A 20,784-nucleotide genomic window follows, 5' to 3' on the forward strand; every position below is an offset into this window, starting at 1 on the left:
ATGTTTTTTGACAAAACAAGATATTTTGAGGGATGGTTTTGTGTCTATACAAAGTCAATGGGGCCAATGTTGTTTGGTTTCCAATGTTCTTCAAAATATCTTCTTTTGTGTGCTGCAGTAGAAAGTTCTGCAAGGTTGGAAAGACGTGAGGGTGAATAAATGACAAAAAAAGGGTAACGCTTTAGATTACGGCCCGCAACGTACCGCATAATTAAACAGAATAACGTAACTAATTGTCACAATAATGTACCTCTATAGTAAATATCTGTAGGTAAAGGGGAACAATATGCAAAGTTCGGGGAAAAAAATCAGGATATTCAAACAAATGTTTTAATTTTTTAAATATTTTAATATTTGACCTGCAGTATACAACAATCTTAGCGTGAACATACACTACATTTTTGTAATCACAATGTACACATAAATAAGCTACGGTGGATATTAATTAAGAACGTGGTTCTTATTTTATTATTATAGCAAGCATGAAATGAGGGGAAATGATGTGTTCAGTTTTTGCGCAAGCAAAACAGCATGAATGAAGCATGCAGACTGTCTGTCAACTGTCATTTTATTTTTATTTGATTGATTTTAGGATGGATGGTCACAAATAATTTCTTTTAGTTACGAGTTATTATGAGTTTTGATGAGTTTTATATTGGATGCAGTTCCCTCATGATTTGTCCTTACTATTACCCCTTTATTCCCCAAACTTTGCATATTGTTCCCCTTTAACTACAGATATGTACTCTAGATGTACATTATTGTCACAATTAGTTACGCTATACATCCTGTTTTAATTAAGCGGTACATTGCGGGCCGTAATCTAAAGCGTTACCAAAAAACTGTTTTTTAACAGTGCAATGTCACATTAATTCAGCGTAAGCAGAGCAACAGAAAGAGGCTTGACACTAAAACAATAGCGCATCGACTGTAAAATGTAATATTGTATATAATGCTGTAATGTATTATGACTCTAACACTGCAATATGTTTATAAAGCCAATGTCACTAAAATAAAATGAATGGGGAGATTGAAGCTCGAGGCTGACTGGATTAACAAAACCCAAGAATGTGCAAATGCAATTCTGCTTATGAATTCAAACTCAATATTTGGCAAACGAGAAAAATGCACGCAAAAAAAAATCAAAAGTGGAGAGCTTCTTAAAAAGTGTAACACAAGGCGCGTTTCAAACGCAATAAGATGAAGCGAAAGCCAATGCAGCTCATGTTAATAGCTTTTCCATGGCATGTAGTGTTATTTTTGTAATTGCTCAGGGCTTTAATAATTCACAGTATGGGCCCAGCACTGCCCTCATTTCAACTGAGGTTAGGGACCTCTAGGGGGAGCAGAGATGAACTGTACAACATTATTCCTACATTATTTATACACTTGGCTAAGATCCTAATCATAATGAACAAAGTTTATTTTTCATCACTAAATGAAGGCCCTTTTATCAAGATGAAAATATAGCCCTCAAAACCTTCAAATTGTTTTAAAACCACCGATTATTTGGTTGCTATGATAGCCGAAGGTCGAAATCCAGATTTAGCTCTCATGGAGACTGTTTGTTGAATGGTTTAGTATCGGGCACATGATTAATCTTTTGCTTGTGAATGTGGTGTTGTGTGGCAAATCACTGAAGTGTGACTCGACATCCGTTTATCTCCGATGGGCCAGTGTGGCGAGACCAGGGCGAATGGAAAATCTCTGTAATAATTTTCTCTTTGTAGACATAATAATGCTAAGAGCTTTAGCTGCCACACCTGTTAAGTCACCGAGTAAGGTTTTTCCGAGGGCATCTCAAGTAATTGAATTCTTAATAGGCTATTTAATCCAGCTATTTTCAATACTCAATGAAAGAGAAAACTTTTTTTCTGCAAACAGAGAACTCTGAAACTTTGAAACCTGTCTTTTTTCCTCATTCAACTTCTAAAGACTTCAAGAGCATTTCACAGCACGGAAGACTTCAGATCTTTCATATCTTACGTATATCTGAGCTACTCCTCTCAAGCTTGTCAAATATTTATTTTCACGAAATGTTTCCTGTAAAACTGCTTTGACAAAATACACATCATTAAACCTGCTATTTAAATCAAATCGAATAGATTCTCTATCTGAGCAGAAGGAACTCCTGATGTGTGGGCTATATATTTCAGGGGACAGGATATCAAGGTTAGTGTTTCCTAGCATAGCGTTGAATGTTTCCTCTGTAAAAGCCCTATTCTGTTTACACGGGCACAGGTGGCTTGTGCTCGGGCATTTTGTTCAATTCTTAATGAATCAGACCAACTATGTCGACAAGAGGCAGAAACACATGATTTAGATAGAGGCTGCTGAATAATGACTGCGGTGTTAAAGGGTGTTTGTCAGGAATCTTTTGAGTTTGACTCGAGGCTCCGCTGGTTCTGAGAAAGGTTGTCCTGTGCCCATTTGTCATGCTTGAATGAACACCAATTGCACAATTGTCTTTCCCAGCTGTGAATTGAAATACAATTTTTATCTCAATTGCTAGCAACCTACCTGAGGGGGAGAGGGGATGCTGAAAAAATTTAAATAAGTAAATGTAGGCTTTCTTTTTATTGACTGTTCAGCTATGACAGGTGCATGAAGTATGGGAGCTTTACAAACACACACACAACCCACCCCACCATACTACAGAAGATTGAAAGTTTGCACAAGTGTGTCTGGGCTGTCTTCTGAAGTTAAGCCTCCACAGGTTAACAGCTTCACCAGGTTCTCAGAGCAACAAGCTAACTCAATGTGGGACACTCCACATCGACGGCAGATGGAAAAAGACAAGCCCACCACTTAGAATTCCAGCCGAGCCAAGATCAATAGCAATGTGTTATTCCGCAATAAAACCGGCTCATCCAAAAGAAGCTGCACTTGTGTTTTGTCATGTTTTGATTTGTTTCATCTAGCCCAGCACTTATACGCAGGATCTGAGGGGCCGATCACTGTGTTTCTTCTTGTTTGTTTGGATGAAAAATGTGAGGGTACAAGTCCAACGGTTCCCATTGTTACTCTGTTAAGATTATGCAGACCCTCTAAAAGCAGCCGCTAATCCGACATGGTTCATTCTGATGACACACAAAGTGCGCGTTATGCAATGTTTAAAGCCTAGCAACTGTTTTCGAGCCCATCCTAAAATTGTTCTCATAAGCTGAGTGGATGCAAATGTTTTAGTGGAGGATCTGCAGATGGTGTCTGAGGTAAAAATAATCTAATTCATTTTCAGAAATAGTTCATTTAGATTTTGTTTTATGCTTTAATGCAAAGTATAGCTTTAAAAAGGAGAAAATTGCACATTAGCATCACCCGAAGTTTTCCAACTGATTCTCGGAACTGTCCCCGTCTGCCGTTGATTGAAAAGCTCAGACAAACAGCAAACCAGCAGGTCGCAATGTCTACACTTTCTGGCAACCAGATAGATAACACAGTGTCTACACCGGACATGACAAAAGACAATAGAACCCAGTAGAACCCATTATAATTTTACATTTTGTCCACACTGGATGCAGCGCGATGTGACACGACAAACCCATTGAGAACAATGCAGACGTTCGCGTCTGGTGTAGACTGGTGTCTAAATATATATCATGTCTTCAAATATTTTTACTGCAAACCAAGACAAAATTATTCATTATTTTTAAGACAAAAAACAATTAGACCAAAACTTTGATTAAAAACACAGATTCAGAGTGGAAGGTATATAGAAATATTCCAATTTTATAGTCATGTTCGGCCTGTATTGACACTGCATCAGCTATAAATAAAAACACTGTTATGTTACTAGGGAATAAAGTTATGCCTAAGGAAATGAACCACAAAAAATGTAAATTACTTATTGATTTTCTTGCTTTTCAGACCCACATCTATCTCCATTTGAAAATATGCTTGACAGTAACCATATTCACGCTGAATAACATGCAAAAGCCTTGCTTGAATATACGGATGGCCCTAAATGGGTTTGTAAGAATTCTGCAATAAATTCTTTTTGCCCATTCCCTTCTGCATCTGTCTTTCTCTTTGAAAACAAGCAAACAGCACGGAAAGAATGGGAAAAATTGGATTAGAGAGGAAATCCTGGAGAAAGAAGCTTGTAAATTAGAGCTAAAGTTCAACAATCCTTCCTCCCAAAGGATGAGGCAAGCTGCAAACGCCATCCATCTGCTGCAGCTGAGGACATCAGCATGTCACATCTTTATAACTCTCGTTCCTTTCACCCCTGTATAGTGTGTAAAATGCTCAGCTGCAAATCTCAAAATGAATGGTCTCCGTTTATCCAGAGGGAATATCAAGGTTTTAGATATCTAATCTTTATTTTCCCCCAATAATGTAAAGTAAAGAAAATAAAAAAACTTATATGTATAATATTGCTGACCTTATTCAAACATTACATCTAAACATTTTGAATTTGTCTCCGTTGTTTGAAAAAAGAATTGATACACGATACATTGCACGATACACGATACAAAAAAGGTTTTTTTTCTTTCTTTATGAAGTTACAGTCAGGTTAGTTAATGTTGAATATGAAAATCACAAAGAATTTTTTTACCATCGATGGTTCTCACAAAAAAAAAATATTTTCACACATTTATATATTTCAGTATTATTACTATTATTACTAGAAATTACAAAGTTACAAAGTACTGGCATAAGACTGAGCTCAAAACAACAGTTTAACATAACTGCTAAAAAGGAGTCGTTTAACACTTCAGAAGTGCACATTTGATCGTTTCTGTCTTTTATGACTAATACTGCCCTCACGAACCAAGTTCCAGATGTAATCACCCATCATTGCTTCATCCCACCTGCCCTGTGCTACAGAACTTTCTAGAATTTTCTGACAGCGACAATTGTAAAATCATTTTTAAAATATGTGAAAATCTGTACAGTTTTTGTTTATTTGCGATATATCGTAATTAATGATATAAGCTGAAAATTTACTTGAGCTAAATACACACAAAACATTGATGCTACATGAAAATAAACCACATTACCACAATAATTACCACCACAGAATTGCAGAAGAACTATAAAAAGGTCGGGCGAATTTGTTACACTGTGTTATAAATCTTAACTTTTTTATCATTTTTGTTCATTTTAACATGATGTGAACACACCATCTGTTGTGCTGTTGACATTATGCATGACAAATCAATGACTAGATATGTCCATTAGAAGACCATTCTCTCATTTTTTTTCTCAAATCCACCCCCACAAAAGCTCATGCACATCTCAATGCAAGAGTTGACCGCAGGTCTTAAGGCTGTTTATTGCACTCATTTGCACAAAACAAATTAGTTATTGGGAAAGCATGGGCAGTCTATCTGTTCAGTGGAGGGAGATAAACAGATGAACATTTTTAATGGTCATATTTTTACCTTGGTTAGACTTTTAAAGTGTAAAATATGATTAACTAGAACTCTACATAGATTTGAGAAAAAAGCACTTTTTTCATGACGCTATATAATCTGGACACTTTTGTCACAGAGCTAAAACACTAAAGGGTGAAGAGCTTCTTTCTTGTAATGTGAGTGATAGGCTCCTATGCGCTTTTAGCATTCTAAATGTGCAATACACAGTCAGTAACCATAGCCATCTGCACAGCAAGTGAAACCGTATAAAAAGTGCTGTACGGACATTTTTGTCCAACAGATGCCTGGTCTATCTCAAGATACCCATATTTAAATACCTCAAAGTCATGCCAGAGGGTGTACAAACATTTTTCGGTTCCTAAGATTTCCTAAAACAAATCTGGGCCTCTCGTGCTTGGGCGGGCTTTGTGTAGTTTTCTCTCCATACGGAGCTTTTCTCTCCAGCTCTGATGTAATTACTGTACGCTACATTTGGCCGACCCGTTCTCCACAATCCCAGAGGATCCCAACGGTAAACAAAATATCAATCACAAACAATAAAGCTGGCAGGAACAGACAGCTCGGCCTTAACGAAATACAAACAAGAATCAGGCCCATCTTTCAAAGAAATGAACCAAAAAAATGTTTTGCCCAAAGAACTGATCAGAAGGGTCACCGCATGGTAATTCAAACTCATTAGTTGGTAAAATACAATTTTACTTTTCCAGTCCCTTCGGGGAAAGAGAGAAGCCGTGCGTTTCGTTACAATGACAAAGGCTGTGCTTAACAATCAGAAATTTTAGATATGCAAGTATGTGAAAAAATGTAACTGCGTAGGGAAAAAATGATACAGTAAGGTAAGTCAGGAAACTATTTGTTTCTGCTGAGTTTGAATTGTGGCACATTGTTTATACTGTCATCCTGATTTGGAAAGAAATGAGGGTGAATAAACAAGCATACAATTGCGCTGTGCCACAATAGTTATCACGGTGTTTTTCACACTATTAAAACAAGGTACTGTATATCTTTGACCACAGACATTTCAACAAATTTAACAACTTCCTCTGACATTCTTTCTCTGTTTTAAGGCATCACAGTCTTTGGTGCGAGCAGTCGAATGCTTTTGTTTGCCTCCGTATGAGGTACGGCAATGAAAGTTTAATAGTTAAGGCATTGTTAGCACTCAAGTAAAGCGGCGAAGACCTAAACATATGTCTTCGCTCCAACCGGTACCCTGACATCCACCGCAAAGCAGCCTAACACGAGCTGCCATCTCTGTCACTTCCCAATGGCATACTTTGTGGTCCTGTCTGAACCCTTAGCATTGCTCACCGTACACCCAGTGCTTTGTCTTGTTGGAGAGCAGCTCACTCTCAGGGCAGACAGAACATGCCACTTTAATGGCTTTCTCTTGTATCTTAAAGCCAAATGGAAAGCGACCACAAGCCATAGAAAGGCAACAAAAGTGAAAAGTATGTTGCACGTTTGGAGTTTTGCAAGAGGAAGCTTGCTTGTGCATTTTTAGGCCCTCATACTTTTCGAAAAAGCTTTTCAGCGCTGTGTTACTTTCAGAATGATTTCATGCTTTGGTTGCTAGCCTGGCGTGATAACTGATGGGCCACTGCTTTCTGTTTCTCCAACACATTTAAAAGATATCTTCTTGGCAGGTAGTCATTATTTTAAGGCAACAGCGAACAAAGGGATTGTCAGTGATTACAATTCAAGGAGAAGTATGCTGACATTTGGCTTGGAGAATTTTCAGAAACTCGTGAGATTTCGGGATTATTAGTAAACATTGTTCCACTTAAATTGAACAATAAAGTATAACAAGGAATTTGAAGACAGCATTATTGTCTGAAAGATCAGAGCTATTTTGAAATGATGATTAAATTTATTTACTAAGACATATGTGACCCTGGACCACAAAACCAATCAAAAGGGTCAATTTTTGATTGAGATTTGTTCATCATCTGACAGCTAAATATAAGCTTCCCATTTATGTATGATTTGTTAGAATAGGATTTGAAACTATTTGAAAATCTGCAATCTGCGGGTGCAAAAAAATCAAAATATTGAGAAAATCGCCTTTAAAGTTGTCCATCAGAAGCACTGTAGCAGACCGTTTTAAAGAAGAAAGAGATTTGTTTTAACACTCTCTATTGGCTTACTGCTGTAATGGCGTTGTGGATAGTAGATTAACCAGAAAGCATACATAGATCCGAAAGCTTTACATAGATACCAAATTTGAGTGGGTAATTTCCCCAAAGAGCGGGCAGCAGCGAGCAAAGTTTGTAGGCATGTTTCCAGCCTTTTTTGTTCGCGATTTTGCTGCATCCACTCACAAAAATAACGTTTTGATATATTTTTTGGTAGGAAATTAACAAAATTTCATAATGGATCATGTTCTTTGCTTGATATTCTAATGATTTTGGGCTTAAAAGTAAAATTGATCATTTTGACCCATACAATGTATTGTTGGCTAGTGCTACAAATGTACTGTAAAGGCAGCTGGAAAAGTACTAAGAACTGAGTTTGTTTGTGATGCTGGGACACAAAGCAATAAAACCCCATTTGTTGCTAGATCCTGAGGAATGATATCCTGACCTCCCCTCAGGGGTTGATGTCCATGAACTGAACCCCTCTTCTTATCACACCTCTCCCCTCCCCTGCATCTCTTCAGGCCATGATCATTGGAAAAGTGCTTACACATTTCATACTGTGTATATCATTTATTGTCATGTTATGAAGATTTGATCCTCATGTTTGGTATTGTTTTAAAGGTCATGGTGCGATGGGTAAAAGGGTCTAGTTCCTTCAAACCTAAGAAAGAGTGTATTGGAGATTTTTCACTTTAGGACATTACCTGCACTCCTCTAAGAGGAGTGACTTTATCAGGGAATCCTGTTCACAGATAGATTGACATCCTATTTGATGATCTCGTCAGCCACGAGTTAAACTAAATTTCATGATAACCATTGTATTCATGATTCTTTCACAATGACCATTGAATTCATGATTCTATGTTACATCTGGGTATATAAGGTGCATTGGCAAAAGACTCAGGGAAGCATCTGTAACCAGAACTTCCCACACTGCAACTGTGTGTCTCGATTTTGCCAGCTATGATAAACTTTGTGGTTTTATTTTATTCTTATATTATGTTGATCATCTTTGTTTATTAAGTTTTAATTTTCTTCGTATGTGCAGTCTATGATTTTAATTAAAATTAAATTGTTATTATTGATTTAATAAGAATCCTTCAGAGACTGTTATTACGGGTAGATTGAAAGGAGCCTGTTTGTTACCGCAAAATCAGTATGTCAGGATAGGATGGACTGGAGATTTGTTTTTAAACTGCAAATGGGGCACATTTACTAAAGCTCACATGTACCAGAATTCCACCTATCACCTGCTTTTTAGCAAGTTGCATGATCGTGACTAAAATAACCATTGTTATGTTTCCGAGCAAACCTCTGACTAAGATCAGACTGACAGTTTTGTGACCGTGAGATCCACGTACTCGGCCGGCGTGAGACTCTGTGAGACACAGGACCCAAACGAAAGGATAACTGAGTATGAGGATTTACAGATAAAATTAACTACATTATATTAAAATTGGAGTCAGATCGGTCTTAACCACAGAGTCATGTAAATTGAACCAAATTGTAACAATTCCATTTTTAAATAACTTCATGTAGAATCGCTGAGGAGAAGCTGAACACGAGATCCCTTCACCCACGCCATTGGATTCCGTCGTTGGGCCAGTGGGTGGTCTTTTAAAGTACCGTGTCACGTATGGTTGCGCATTTACCAATACAAATAGTCCAAATACATTAGACATTTATTCACAGACAGTCATTCCAAAGTGCAATACAACATCTGCAAAATCTTGTCATATTTTAACAAACAGCGTTTGAAGTAAGCATTGAGTATTCTTGAAGTACCTAAAATTAGGACTGGATTATGGACTAGGCCAGTGTTGGGCAGTTCAGATTAGTTAATAATACAAAATTTCTCTGAACGCGAACAAAGATTTCACAACAAAAACATCTTAACTACTGAAAAAATCCTAAATACTGTTTTCACATTTGCTTGTATGTTAAGATGGGATCAAATTGATCAGTGACTGATAACCAGAAGACACTATGTAGTCAACACAAGAAGGTTGCTTTATTGCTCAGAATTGGCGCTTTATAGTTTTCAGTAATCCAAAATTACAAAGTAGGCACACATTCATACAGTAAAACACATTAACCAGCATACAGTATACACTATACAGTAAGATACAGTAGAGTAAATACACTAACCAATCTGAAACCCTTTCTGCCTGTCAATTATTTTGTGCAGCTGGGTTGGCTGAGGACAAATATTGGAAGAGAGTATGTGTTTTTAAACCAATTTAGAAACCAATTTACAAAATGAACACTTAAAAGTATCAAATTTGTTGGTTGTTTCTTCAAAAAATCCCCCCAAAAAAGAATTCCATAACTTGAATAACCTTTCCATTCCTATTTGTGTCACCCACCTCTTCTGACACAACACTGCTGATTCAATCTCACTGCTACGTGAGACAAACAATCGAGATATTAAAGTGATCTCATTAGAGGTTTGTCTCTCCTACAGAGAAAGACAAATGACAAGAAACTGATTCCTCAAAATAGATGTTCTGGTGTAAGGAAAAACACTCTAAACTGTGCTCTTTTTAACATGGTGGTATTAATGTAAGTCTAAAATGAAAATCCTTTGGAGGAATTGAACCGTTTTATCAATCGTGGGATCTCGTTCAGTCTCTCCCAGGAGTGATATGCAATACGCAAACGCAGCTGATGAAGCGTATTCCTCATCATACTCTCATAAGAGGGCTCATCTCTACTTTTCTTCTCTCCGTACCTCTAATTTGATTAGTCAATGCATTTGCTGTCAGGCGGCGTTATAGGTAGTGTCTTGTCACATAATATTGATTACGGTGCTTTGCACATTTGCCACGGCCTAGCAGTTCATAATTTAGCTCTGGGTTATCTGAGAGCGATAGATAAAGTCAAAATATTATTTAAAGCGAAGGTAACACACACAGTTTCTGCTAATCTCATATTTATCTTGAGTACCTATATAGTAGTATACTTCATATCTTCGAAAAGTACAAAGTATTTAGTTTGATCACATTTATAAAAGACAGATACGTACGATTATTTCCGAATACAGTCAAGCTCCTGGAGGCATGCAGGGGGGGGCGTAACTACAGCAAGAGCACACAATATGTCAATGCATTATCCTTGCGTAACTGTTGATTCACTATGAGTTTGTGGTGTTTACATTATGTACGTGCGCATCGATTGCCAACAAAACACAGACATTTGATTCGGGTTCACTTAGCGCGTGCGGTTCATGTCAGGCATCTTTTAGCGATGGGACCGCTCCATCTACCAGTTTCAAACGATCTGCAAATCCACCGCTATATCCACCGTTTATATAAGATCCATCACCGAAATGCTGTGAACAAACAAACACACTTCCTTAACGAATGAAGCACATTGATGGGAGTGCTCTTTCTCTCGCTCTCGCTGGTTGACGTGTGGGTGTGCATTTCAGGGAGAATTGTCTAGTAATGAACTAAGAACCCCTGTTAGGTAACGGGAACGCATGTTTGAAAAAAAATCCGGAAACCTATAAGAAATCATAGAAATACTATGTCAAACGTCCAACACGTTAACGTTTCATTCATCCTTTTTTGTACATATTTATAAAATGCTATTCAAACATTCTGATTAACATAAAAAGAAATTGCTTTTATTTCTTGTTCTTCATGAAATGCAAGACAATTGGCCCTTATAAGAGAACAAGGGAACAGTCTAAACTTTGTACATGTTCTGACATAATCACTTTGTGTTTGCAGGTCGGTCATTTCTAATGGTTTCTAATCTGTCAGATTGGCTAATATATGGTGCAATAACACTTCACAACCCAGCATCACCTCCCGTCGGAAACATTTCAAGTGCTGTTAATGACCAGACACGCATGGAATCTTCATCCGCAAAACTCTTAAGTACATATCACCCACCTTTGCGTTGTTGTTTCTTTTTATTACGTTAACTAATTTGACAACATTTTCAGCTAACAACCAATGGAAGTGTTGTACTTTTGACTCAAAAAGTTAAAACAGAACTCCACATATTTTCCTCGAGCAAACATGAACTTTTGTTGATTCTGCTAATGATCCCGTTCAACAACAACTGAACCGTGCTGTAGAGAGCACATCTGGACTAGGCTTAGCATCTTCTATGACGTCATGCTGTGTAGCCTCTTTAAAAATATCCAGTACTACCTATAAATCTACTCCAATAATACATAAAACACAAATCTCGCACCCCTGCGACTCCCACACAGATAGAAACAGTTGCTTGCCAGAGAAGATAAGCGGAGAAGATTTGAGATCAGGGGCCGCATGAACTGAGGGCCGGCTGCACTCATACGAGGTTGTTTGTCGTTAATAATTCGACTCTTTGAAAACAGTGAGAATGTCCTCTGAAGAAAGGGTAACCAGTGGCGGAAGTGAGCGCAGACTTGTTTGGGTAAAGAAGTGTCGGGGTAAATGTTGTGCAGGGTCATTCAGAGTTTCACGAAGGATAGAGCGAATAAGAGAGAGAAGATATTGAGACTACTGTAATGCACTGTTAGGTGGTTGCCCTGCAGGCTTATTACAAAAACTCAAACTGGTCCAAAACGCGGCAGCTCGAGTTCTTACACGTACAAAAAAGTATGAACATTTTAGCCCGGTTCTGTCAACCTTGCACTGGTTACCTATAAAGCATCGTGTTAACTTTAAAATCTTGCTCATTACCTATAAAGCCTTACATGGTTTAGCTCCTCAGTACTTGAGTGAACTCCTCTTGTATTACAGTCCTTCATGTGCATTACGCTCTCAGGTGTCCTGAGTGCAGAACAGTACTCTACTCTCAGCCAGTCTTGTCTCATTGTTCCAAGGTTACCACAGTGAGCAGGATGCAGTTCATGGCCTGACCTGATGGTAGAGCGGAGAATGGGAAGCGGCGACCTGACAAGAGCTGAGATGATAGAGCTGGATAAAGAAGGACGCGGTCACTTGACATGTCTTCACTACAAAATTTCAAATGCTATTAGATTATTAATGATAATCTTAAATCTAGAATTTACCTTATTAGTAAGTTTATTTATTTTTATTTAGCCTTGTTGTGCAAGCACTGTGGAGCTTGTGCAGAGGGCAGCAGCTTTTGCCAGAGGGGAACTGGAATCCCCTGGTTGGGCCTGGGTTCTCCTGAGGTTTTTTTTCTCGATTGGAGATTTGGGTTCCTCGCCACCGTTTGCATACTGTTTTGCACTATTTGCTTGGCGGGGAGGCTGCTTTAGAATTAGAATTTTAAAGTTTTACATAATTAATATTGCATATAGGAATTTATAGTGTTTTATATTTGACCCGTGTTTCTCTCTCGTTTATCTTAAATGTGTGCTTTCACTGTGCGTGCGTGCGTGTCTGTGTGTGCGTGCTTCTCTGTGTGTGTGTGTGTGTGTGTGTGTGTGTGTGTGTTTGTGTGTGTGCGTGTCTGTGTGTGTGTGTGTGTGTGTGTGCGTGCGCGTCTGTGTGTCTGCCCGTCCGTGTGTGTGTTAGTACATGTGCATATTATTGTGTGTGTGGAGTGTTTTGTATGTCTGTCTGTGGGTATGTCTGTCTTCTGTGTTTTCACCTTTTTCTTGTTTTACTTTAATTGTTTTGCTTATAGTCAATATGTCTCATACAGCTGCGTTGTAACAATGAAAATTGTAAAAAGCGCTATATAAATAAAGTTAGATTATTAAAAGATAGATCGCTTAGGAGGATCAAGAACTGAGAAAATCCAAGATAGACTTGAGAGGCCAACCACAACCAATACACAATTGGCTGTGTCAGCAATTACAGTAAAATCACTAGAACTAACATGACCAAAATGAAGAGAGAAAGACTAACTAATATTAATATTCATCATCTATAAAAAACTGAACCAGAAGATGATTCACTTACGTCCAACGCGGAGATTGATCTGGTCACGGCGCTGACCATCAGGGTTCTGGAAGCAGCTGTACAGACCGTTGCTACTCATGTCCACCTTCATCAGGATCAGCCGAGGTCCTTCTTCCCGTCTGCGAGCTTTCACGTCTGTACCGTTCACTTTCCAAGTCACTGAGGCGTCGTTGTCCAGAGAGCCACACTGCAATGTGACATCACTTCCTATCTTCTCATACTGAATCCTGGCACCTGAGGAAACAATGAAAAGGTCAAAGTCATCAAAGAACCGCTTGTAACATCACAGACGACAACATCGGTATATGTAACAGTGTCTGAAGTGTTCAAACTGCGATATGCAAGACAAAGCTTGTTTTAGACTGTCACATTGAATTAGGTAGCACTGTCTCAGAAAAATACATTTGTCTGCATGGGGTAGAGAGAGAGATTTGTCTGCATACAGAGAGAGAGAATAGTATATAAACAAAATGTTTCCATTGTTAGGTTGGCTAAGGTTGAATATACTGTACATGTCTCAGCATTCCATTAACGAATATTTACAAAAAAGTTAGTGTTGGGGAAGCTGCTTTAAAAGTTGAGCTAAAGCTAAATTAAAAGTTAAAGCAATTTTTTTAAATTGTAATTAGTCAACATACACTTTTAATGGCACAATATGTAATTTTCATTGCTAGAGGGTGCAAAACAACAACAAAGCCGTAGCTTCATGACACTGCGGAGTGTGGAAAGATGGGACATGTTTTGCCAGTGGAATTTAACCAGACAGGACACACAAACCATGCTCATGGCTGACGTAATGAAATAAAGTTGAATAAGTATTATAATGTAACAGAAACAAGAGCTGCATGCTAGACCAGTGTTTCTCAAACTTTTCAGATCAACCACCTTTATACCTTTAAAAAATTAGTTGTTCGAAGTACCACCTAATGACCGCCATAGAAAATCATATGAATAAACACTCATTATTATTAATAATACAAACACGTTTTTATATAATTCAATTCAATTCAATTTTATTTATATAGCGCTTTTCACAATGTGCAGTGTTCCAAAGCAGCTTTACAGGAGAAAATAAGAAAAACTGAAAAACACAAAAAAGGTAAAACACAGCACAGTGCATGGTGTTTATAGGGCAAGCAAGATTATTCTAGTAAATAATATCTAATAAATCCAGTCTCCTGGTGGTTTATTTAGCATATTTTGCATTAAGTGAATGCTTGGCTGAAAAGATGTGTCTTTAATCTAGATTTAAATTGGGAGAGTGTGTCTGACCCTCGAATAGTATTGGGAAGGCTATTCCAGAGTTTAGGTGCTACGTATGAGAAAGCTCCACCCCCTTTGGTGGATTTAGTTATTCTAGGTTTTATCAAAAGTCGGGAGTTATGAGATCTTAGAGCACGTGATGGCTTGTAGTGTGGTAGAAGCTCTGTTATGTAGGTAGGGGCTAAACCGTTTAAGGCTTTATAAGTGATTAAAAGAACTTTAAAGTCAATATGATACTTAATGGGTAACCAGTGAAGGGTTGATAACATGATAACATTCTGAACTAACTGTAGTTTGTTTATTGATGCTGCAGGACAACCACTAAGCAGTGCATTACAGTAGTCAAGTCTTGAGGTCACAAATGCATGAATAAGCTTCTCTGCGTCAGCAACACATAGAATATTTCGTAATTTGGCAACATTTCTAAGGTGGAAGAAGGCTGTTTTTGTGACATTTGAGATGTGATTTCTAAATGACAGGTTGCTGTCTAATATGACGCCTAGGTCTTTAACTGTATTTGTTGGAGTAACACTGCAGCCTTCAATTTGCAGGTTATAATCCAAAATATTCTTCTCACATGTCTTTGGTCCGATAAGTAATATTTCTGTTTTATTAGAATTTAAAAGAAGGAAATTACAAGTCATCCAATGTTTTATATCTTCGATGCACTGTGCCAATTTGGATGGCTGGAAGGAATCATCTGGTCTTGATGAGATATATAGCCGAGTATCATCTGCATAACAGTGGAAGCTAATTCCATGTTTTCTAATAATGTTTCCAAGGGGCAGCATGTATATGGAGAATAGCAAGGGTCCTAAAACCGATCCCTGAGGTAATCCATAATTTACTTGTGTTAGATTTGATGATTCCCCATTTAAATGGACAAATTGATGTCTGTCTGATAAGTAAGATCTGAACCATTGTAGTGCCTGTCCCTGAATACCGGTATAATTGTGTAAGCGATCTAGAAGTATTTTATGGTCTACAGTATCGAACTCAGCACTAAGGTCAAGCAGGACTAGAGTGAGATGTTACCGTTATCTGATGCTATAAGCATTTACCAGCTGTTTGCAAACTACAGAACATGTTTTTTTCCATGTTTTTCAAGTTAGTCAGCAGTAATAGTGGACATAAAACCCCTTTCTGTAGTGCACTTTAAACAGGGCTCTGTAAATTTCTCTTATGGGGAATTAATTAACTTTGCGGGGACATGCAGAAAGACTGCAAAGCTATATTAAAGAAAAAACCATGTGGAAATAATATTTAACACAGAAGATATATAAATATACGTATACTTAAACATCAAGAGGACAGCTGTTGCACGCAGCTCATTGGAAGAGAGAGAGTGAGAGACGCATAATCGCCTTCTTTTTTTTTTATTGAGTGCAAAATCTTGATACAACAAAATGCCATCAATAACTATACAAAAGAAAAGAATATGATAGGGAAGGCTCAACACATTAGAACCATATTACTTCCAGACAAAACAAATAACATAGTATTCCAGCAAACATAAAACATAAAGAATAAAGTAAATAATATAAAAAGAATACAATTACAACAGATTATACAATACAAATAAATAATTTTAATGCCTTTTGATTTTTCATTTCGCACAAGCACCTTTCTGCTCCTGCTCTGTGTTTGAGTTGCCTGTCACGTGCCTGAGTTACATCGACCAATGATAAATAAACGATAATTCATACAACTACAGTATCTCACAGAAGTGAGTACACCCCTCACATTTATTTTTGTAAATATTTTATTATATCTTTTCATGTGACAACACTGAAGAAATGACACTTTGCTACAATGTAAAGTAGTGAGTGTACTTTTTGCTGTCCCTTCAAAATAACTCAACACACAGCCATTAATGTATAAACCCCTGGGAACAAAAGTGAGTACACACCTAAGTGAAAATGTCCAAATTGTGCCCAAAGTGTCAATATTTTATGTGGCCACCATTATTTTCCAGCACTGCATTAACCCTCTCGTTCATGGAGTTCAGCAGAGCCCCACAGATGCTCAATAGGGTTAAGGTCTGGAGACATGCTTGGCCAGTCCATCACCTTTACCCTCAGCTTCTTTTGGGGTCGTTATCATGTTGGAATACTGCCCTGCGGCCCAGTCTCCGAAGGGAGGGGATCATGCTCTGCTTCAGTATGTCACAGTACATGTTGGCATTCATGGTTCCCTCAATGAACTGTAGCTCCCCAGTGCCGGCAGCACTCATGCATCCCCAGACCATGACACTCCCACCACCACGCTTGACTGTAGGCAAGACACACTTGTCTTTGTACTCCTCACCTGGTTGCCACCACACATGCTTGACACCATCTGAACCAAATAAGTCTATCTTGGTCTCATCAGACCATAGGGCATGGTTCCTTGTAATCAATGTCCTTAATCTGCTTGTCTTCAGCGAACTGTTTGCGGGCTTTCTTGTCCATCACCTTTAGAAGAGGCTTCCTTCTGGGATGACAGCCATGCAGACCAATTTGATGCAGTGTGCGGCGTATGGTCTGAGCACTTACAGGCTGACTCCCCAACCCTTCAACCTCTGCAGCAATGCTGGCAGCACTCATACGTCTATTTCCCAAAGACAACCTCTGGATACGACGCTGAGCACATGCCCATGCAACTTCTTCAGTTGTCCATGGTGAAGCCTGTTCTGAGTGGAACCTGTCCTTTTGAACCACTGTATGGTCTTGGCCACCGTGCTGCAGCTCAGTTTCAGGCTCTTGGCATTCTTCTTATAGCCTAGGCCATCTTTATGTAGAGCAACAATTCCTTTTTTCAGATCCTCAGAGAGTTCTTTGCCATGAGGTGCCATGTTGAACTTCCAGTGACCAGTATGAGAGAGTGAGAGCGATAACACCAAATTTAAAACACCTGCTGCCCATTCATACCTGAGACCTTGTAACACTAAAGAATCACATGACACCGGGGAGGGAAAATGGCTAATTTGGCCCAATTTGGACATTTTCACTTAGGGGTGTATTCACTTTTGTTGCCAGCGGTTTAGACATTAAAGCGGTCCTAAAACACGCGGTTTCTGCCAATCTCATATTAATCTTGAGTACCTATAGAGTAGTATTGCATACTTCGTATCTTCGAAGAGTATTTAGTTTGATCACATTTATAAAAGATAGATACAGCTGTACGATTATTTCCGAAATCATATTCGGCACGTGCGGGGGGGAGGGGTAGGCTGAATTAAAGCACATTGCCAACAAAACACAGACATCAGTTTCACTCACCGCTTGAGGTTCATGTCCGGCATCTTTTAGCGCTGGGACGGCTCCATATATCAGTTTCAAACCATCTCCAAATCCAGCGTTGTATCCACCGTTTATGTAACATTCATCACCCAAATGCAGTGAACAAACAAACACCTGAACTTCACGAACGTGTGCTCTCTCACTCTCTCCTGCACACAAGTGAAAGTGACGTCTGCGCATGCTCCTTCTCCTGCTCTCCTTGTGGCCGTGGGCATACCGCGTGCTTTTCCGGGAGAATTGTCCAATAAGGGACCAAGAAAAATTGTAACGAAACTTTCTGAAACCTGTACGATCGCTGGGGGAGTGTATCGAGCACAGAAATAATACGTAATACGCCCAACTCGTTTTTTGACAAGTTGACCATGTTAAGCATGAGAAGACAACATGTTTAACATTGTAAAGAAGCACGCCTTTAATGGCTGTGTGTTGAGTTATTTTGAGGGGACAGCAAATTTACACTGTTATACAAGCTACACTCACTACTTTCCATTGTAGCAAAGTTTCATTTCTTCAGTGTTGTCAGATAAAAAGATATTTACAAAAATGTGAGGGGTGTACTCACTTCTGTGAGATACTGTATATAAAAATTGCAAATAGGCTGAGATGTATTCCGCATTTATCGATCATGTATTAAACATTTGACATTGTATTTAAAACACGAAATGTAAAGGGTTTTTAATTTTTTGTCATGTCACGTACTACCAGGGGACTCTTCAAGTACCACAAGTGGTATGCGTATCACAGTTTGAGAACCACTGTGCTGTACTTTGATGTCATATACCATATGTGTTAAAATTTGGTTAAAGTCTGCCTCTCTTCACTTTCAAAAAAAAGTTGTACTTCTAAATTAATGCTTAACAACAATTTCCGGGTGTGGAGTTTGAATGTCCAGATGCTTGTGGCCATATAGTGTGTTAAAAAGAATAGTACACAGTCACATGGGCATAAATGCTGAACTGGTTGTGAAAAACAAACAAACGAATCATGAGTGGAATAAGTAAAGTCATGAGTGGACAAACAGATACGACTTACGTCCAACGCGGAGATTGATCTGGTCGCGGCGCTGGCCTTCAGGGTTCTGAAAGCAGCTGTACACCCCATTGCTACTCATGTCCACGTCCAAAAGGATGAGCCGTGGTCCCTCCTCCCGCCTGCGAGCCTTCACGTCCGTACCATTCACCTTCCACGTCACTGAGGCGTCGTTGTCCAGAGAGCCACACTGCATGGTGACATCACTTCCTATCCTCTCGTACTGAATTCTGGCACCTGAGGAAGCAAAGCAACATCATTGTGTAACGTTTTGTCCAACTACACTGATTCATACTGAAAAAAGTAGCTTGTTAGTTAGAAAAAACTAATCTGGTTTAGAAACTTGTCACGCTACTGAGAAAATGTATCTGCGTCACCAATTTTAGCATGTTACTCCCAACCGCTGTAATTGTACTTATTTACATGACAAGGGAAGTAGCAATTCGCTAGTTGCACAAGATGGTGCCGGTGAGCTTTCGGAATGCCAGGTTCGGCAGACTAATTTACTCTATGGGAAAAGGAGGATTCTTTGACGGGCAAATATGGGTGTTTTTTAGATAAAAATAAGAAAGTAATAAATCAGCGATATAAAAGATCCTCTTTACATTGCTGAGCACTTCGTCAAGCCAAAACAACTCGATAGTGTTATACGACCGGAAATTAGTCTGCAGACCCTGGTTTTCCTACAGAATCTGTTTGACATCATTGTTGCTATAGGCCTTGACATCAAATGAAAATAATCATGTTGTAACTGCGACTAATACCGTGTAGAAGGCCACTGTCACGCGACACCCAGAAGATAAAGGAAACAGCAAACAAACAAAACTAAGTAAACACATCAATGCTCCTTTTGCAGATTCATTTTGACTTTGTGGCTCCTGTAGTGCACAGGGGTGAGAAAAACCAATTTTTCTTCCTTCCACTGACCTGACTAACTACCCCTGTAGCCTAAACCACACGCACTTGTCCTCTGGGCAAACCAAATCCATGAATTTTACATTTCCTCCGATGTCAAAGCTTGTAACACCACAGTGTTGAATAAAATGGAAAGCGAAAGGCCAGTGTGATCAAGTGAAAAGGACAACGAAAGTGGCGACTACCTTTTGTAACACAGGCATGCCCACAAGAGAGCAACTCGGTTCAGATAACATGATATACACTCATACATTTGTGCTGCAAATTTCCTGCTTACAGAAAGCATGTTGCTATCTTTGAAGATAGAATCCTGATATAAGCTATGGCAAATTAAAGCAACACCTTTTGTGTATGGGGCAGGTCCGGATTTACCTCTTATTGGGACATAGGCAAAAGAGATATATAATGTATTATTTAAATGGAATGTAATGGCCTATCATTTTACAACAACCAGAAAAAAAATAAAGGTTCATTTTCTTAGACGCACAGCCATCCATGACTGAAATAATAATAGTACCAATAAAAACAATATATTTATTATCATAGAATGCCTATGCAGAAATCCGGCCCTGGTTTGGGGCACAAGGCAAACACTGTTAAACATTTCTCTTCAAATGGCCTTCTGTATGTCAGCTTGATGTTTGCAAAGATCATTTATTGTACAAAAATAAAATCAAAGTAACTTTTGTTCTTGTGCTTTTACACCCGACTCTTGTGAATGACTTGATGTCTTCTGATTTCATCATTCTCATTGTCATTCTATACACTCCCTTTAGCTGTAAATTAGGGATAATTATAAGCTCTTCACATTAAACTAAGGTCTGACATATCACATGCAATTACACTAATTTATATTCAATACAGCTCGGCTACGCAGTACCATTTCTTTCAACTACTTTAATTG

The 20,784-nt window shown here is 38.6% G+C and overlaps 1 protein-coding gene across 1 annotated transcript in view; it reads right to left on the minus strand.

Annotated features, from left to right (window-relative positions):
- The window catches only part of cntfr (ciliary neurotrophic factor receptor), a 167,040-nt gene that overhangs the window by 68,571 nt on the left and 77,685 nt on the right, over nucleotides 1-20,784 (minus strand). Inside the window, exons 3-4 of the mRNA XM_057320539.1 lie at nucleotides 18,969-19,202; nucleotides 13,393-13,626 (exon numbers count right to left, since the gene is read on the minus strand). Coding sequence (XP_057176522.1) covers nucleotides 13,393-13,626; nucleotides 18,969-19,202 — 468 coding nt within the window. The remainder of the gene's footprint in view (nucleotides 1-13,392; nucleotides 13,627-18,968; nucleotides 19,203-20,784) is intronic.

This window comes from Triplophysa rosa, linkage group LG22 (assembly GCF_024868665.1).
Source record: "Triplophysa rosa linkage group LG22, Trosa_1v2, whole genome shotgun sequence".
Classification (NCBI taxonomy): domain Eukaryota; kingdom Metazoa; phylum Chordata; class Actinopteri; order Cypriniformes; family Nemacheilidae; genus Triplophysa; species Triplophysa rosa.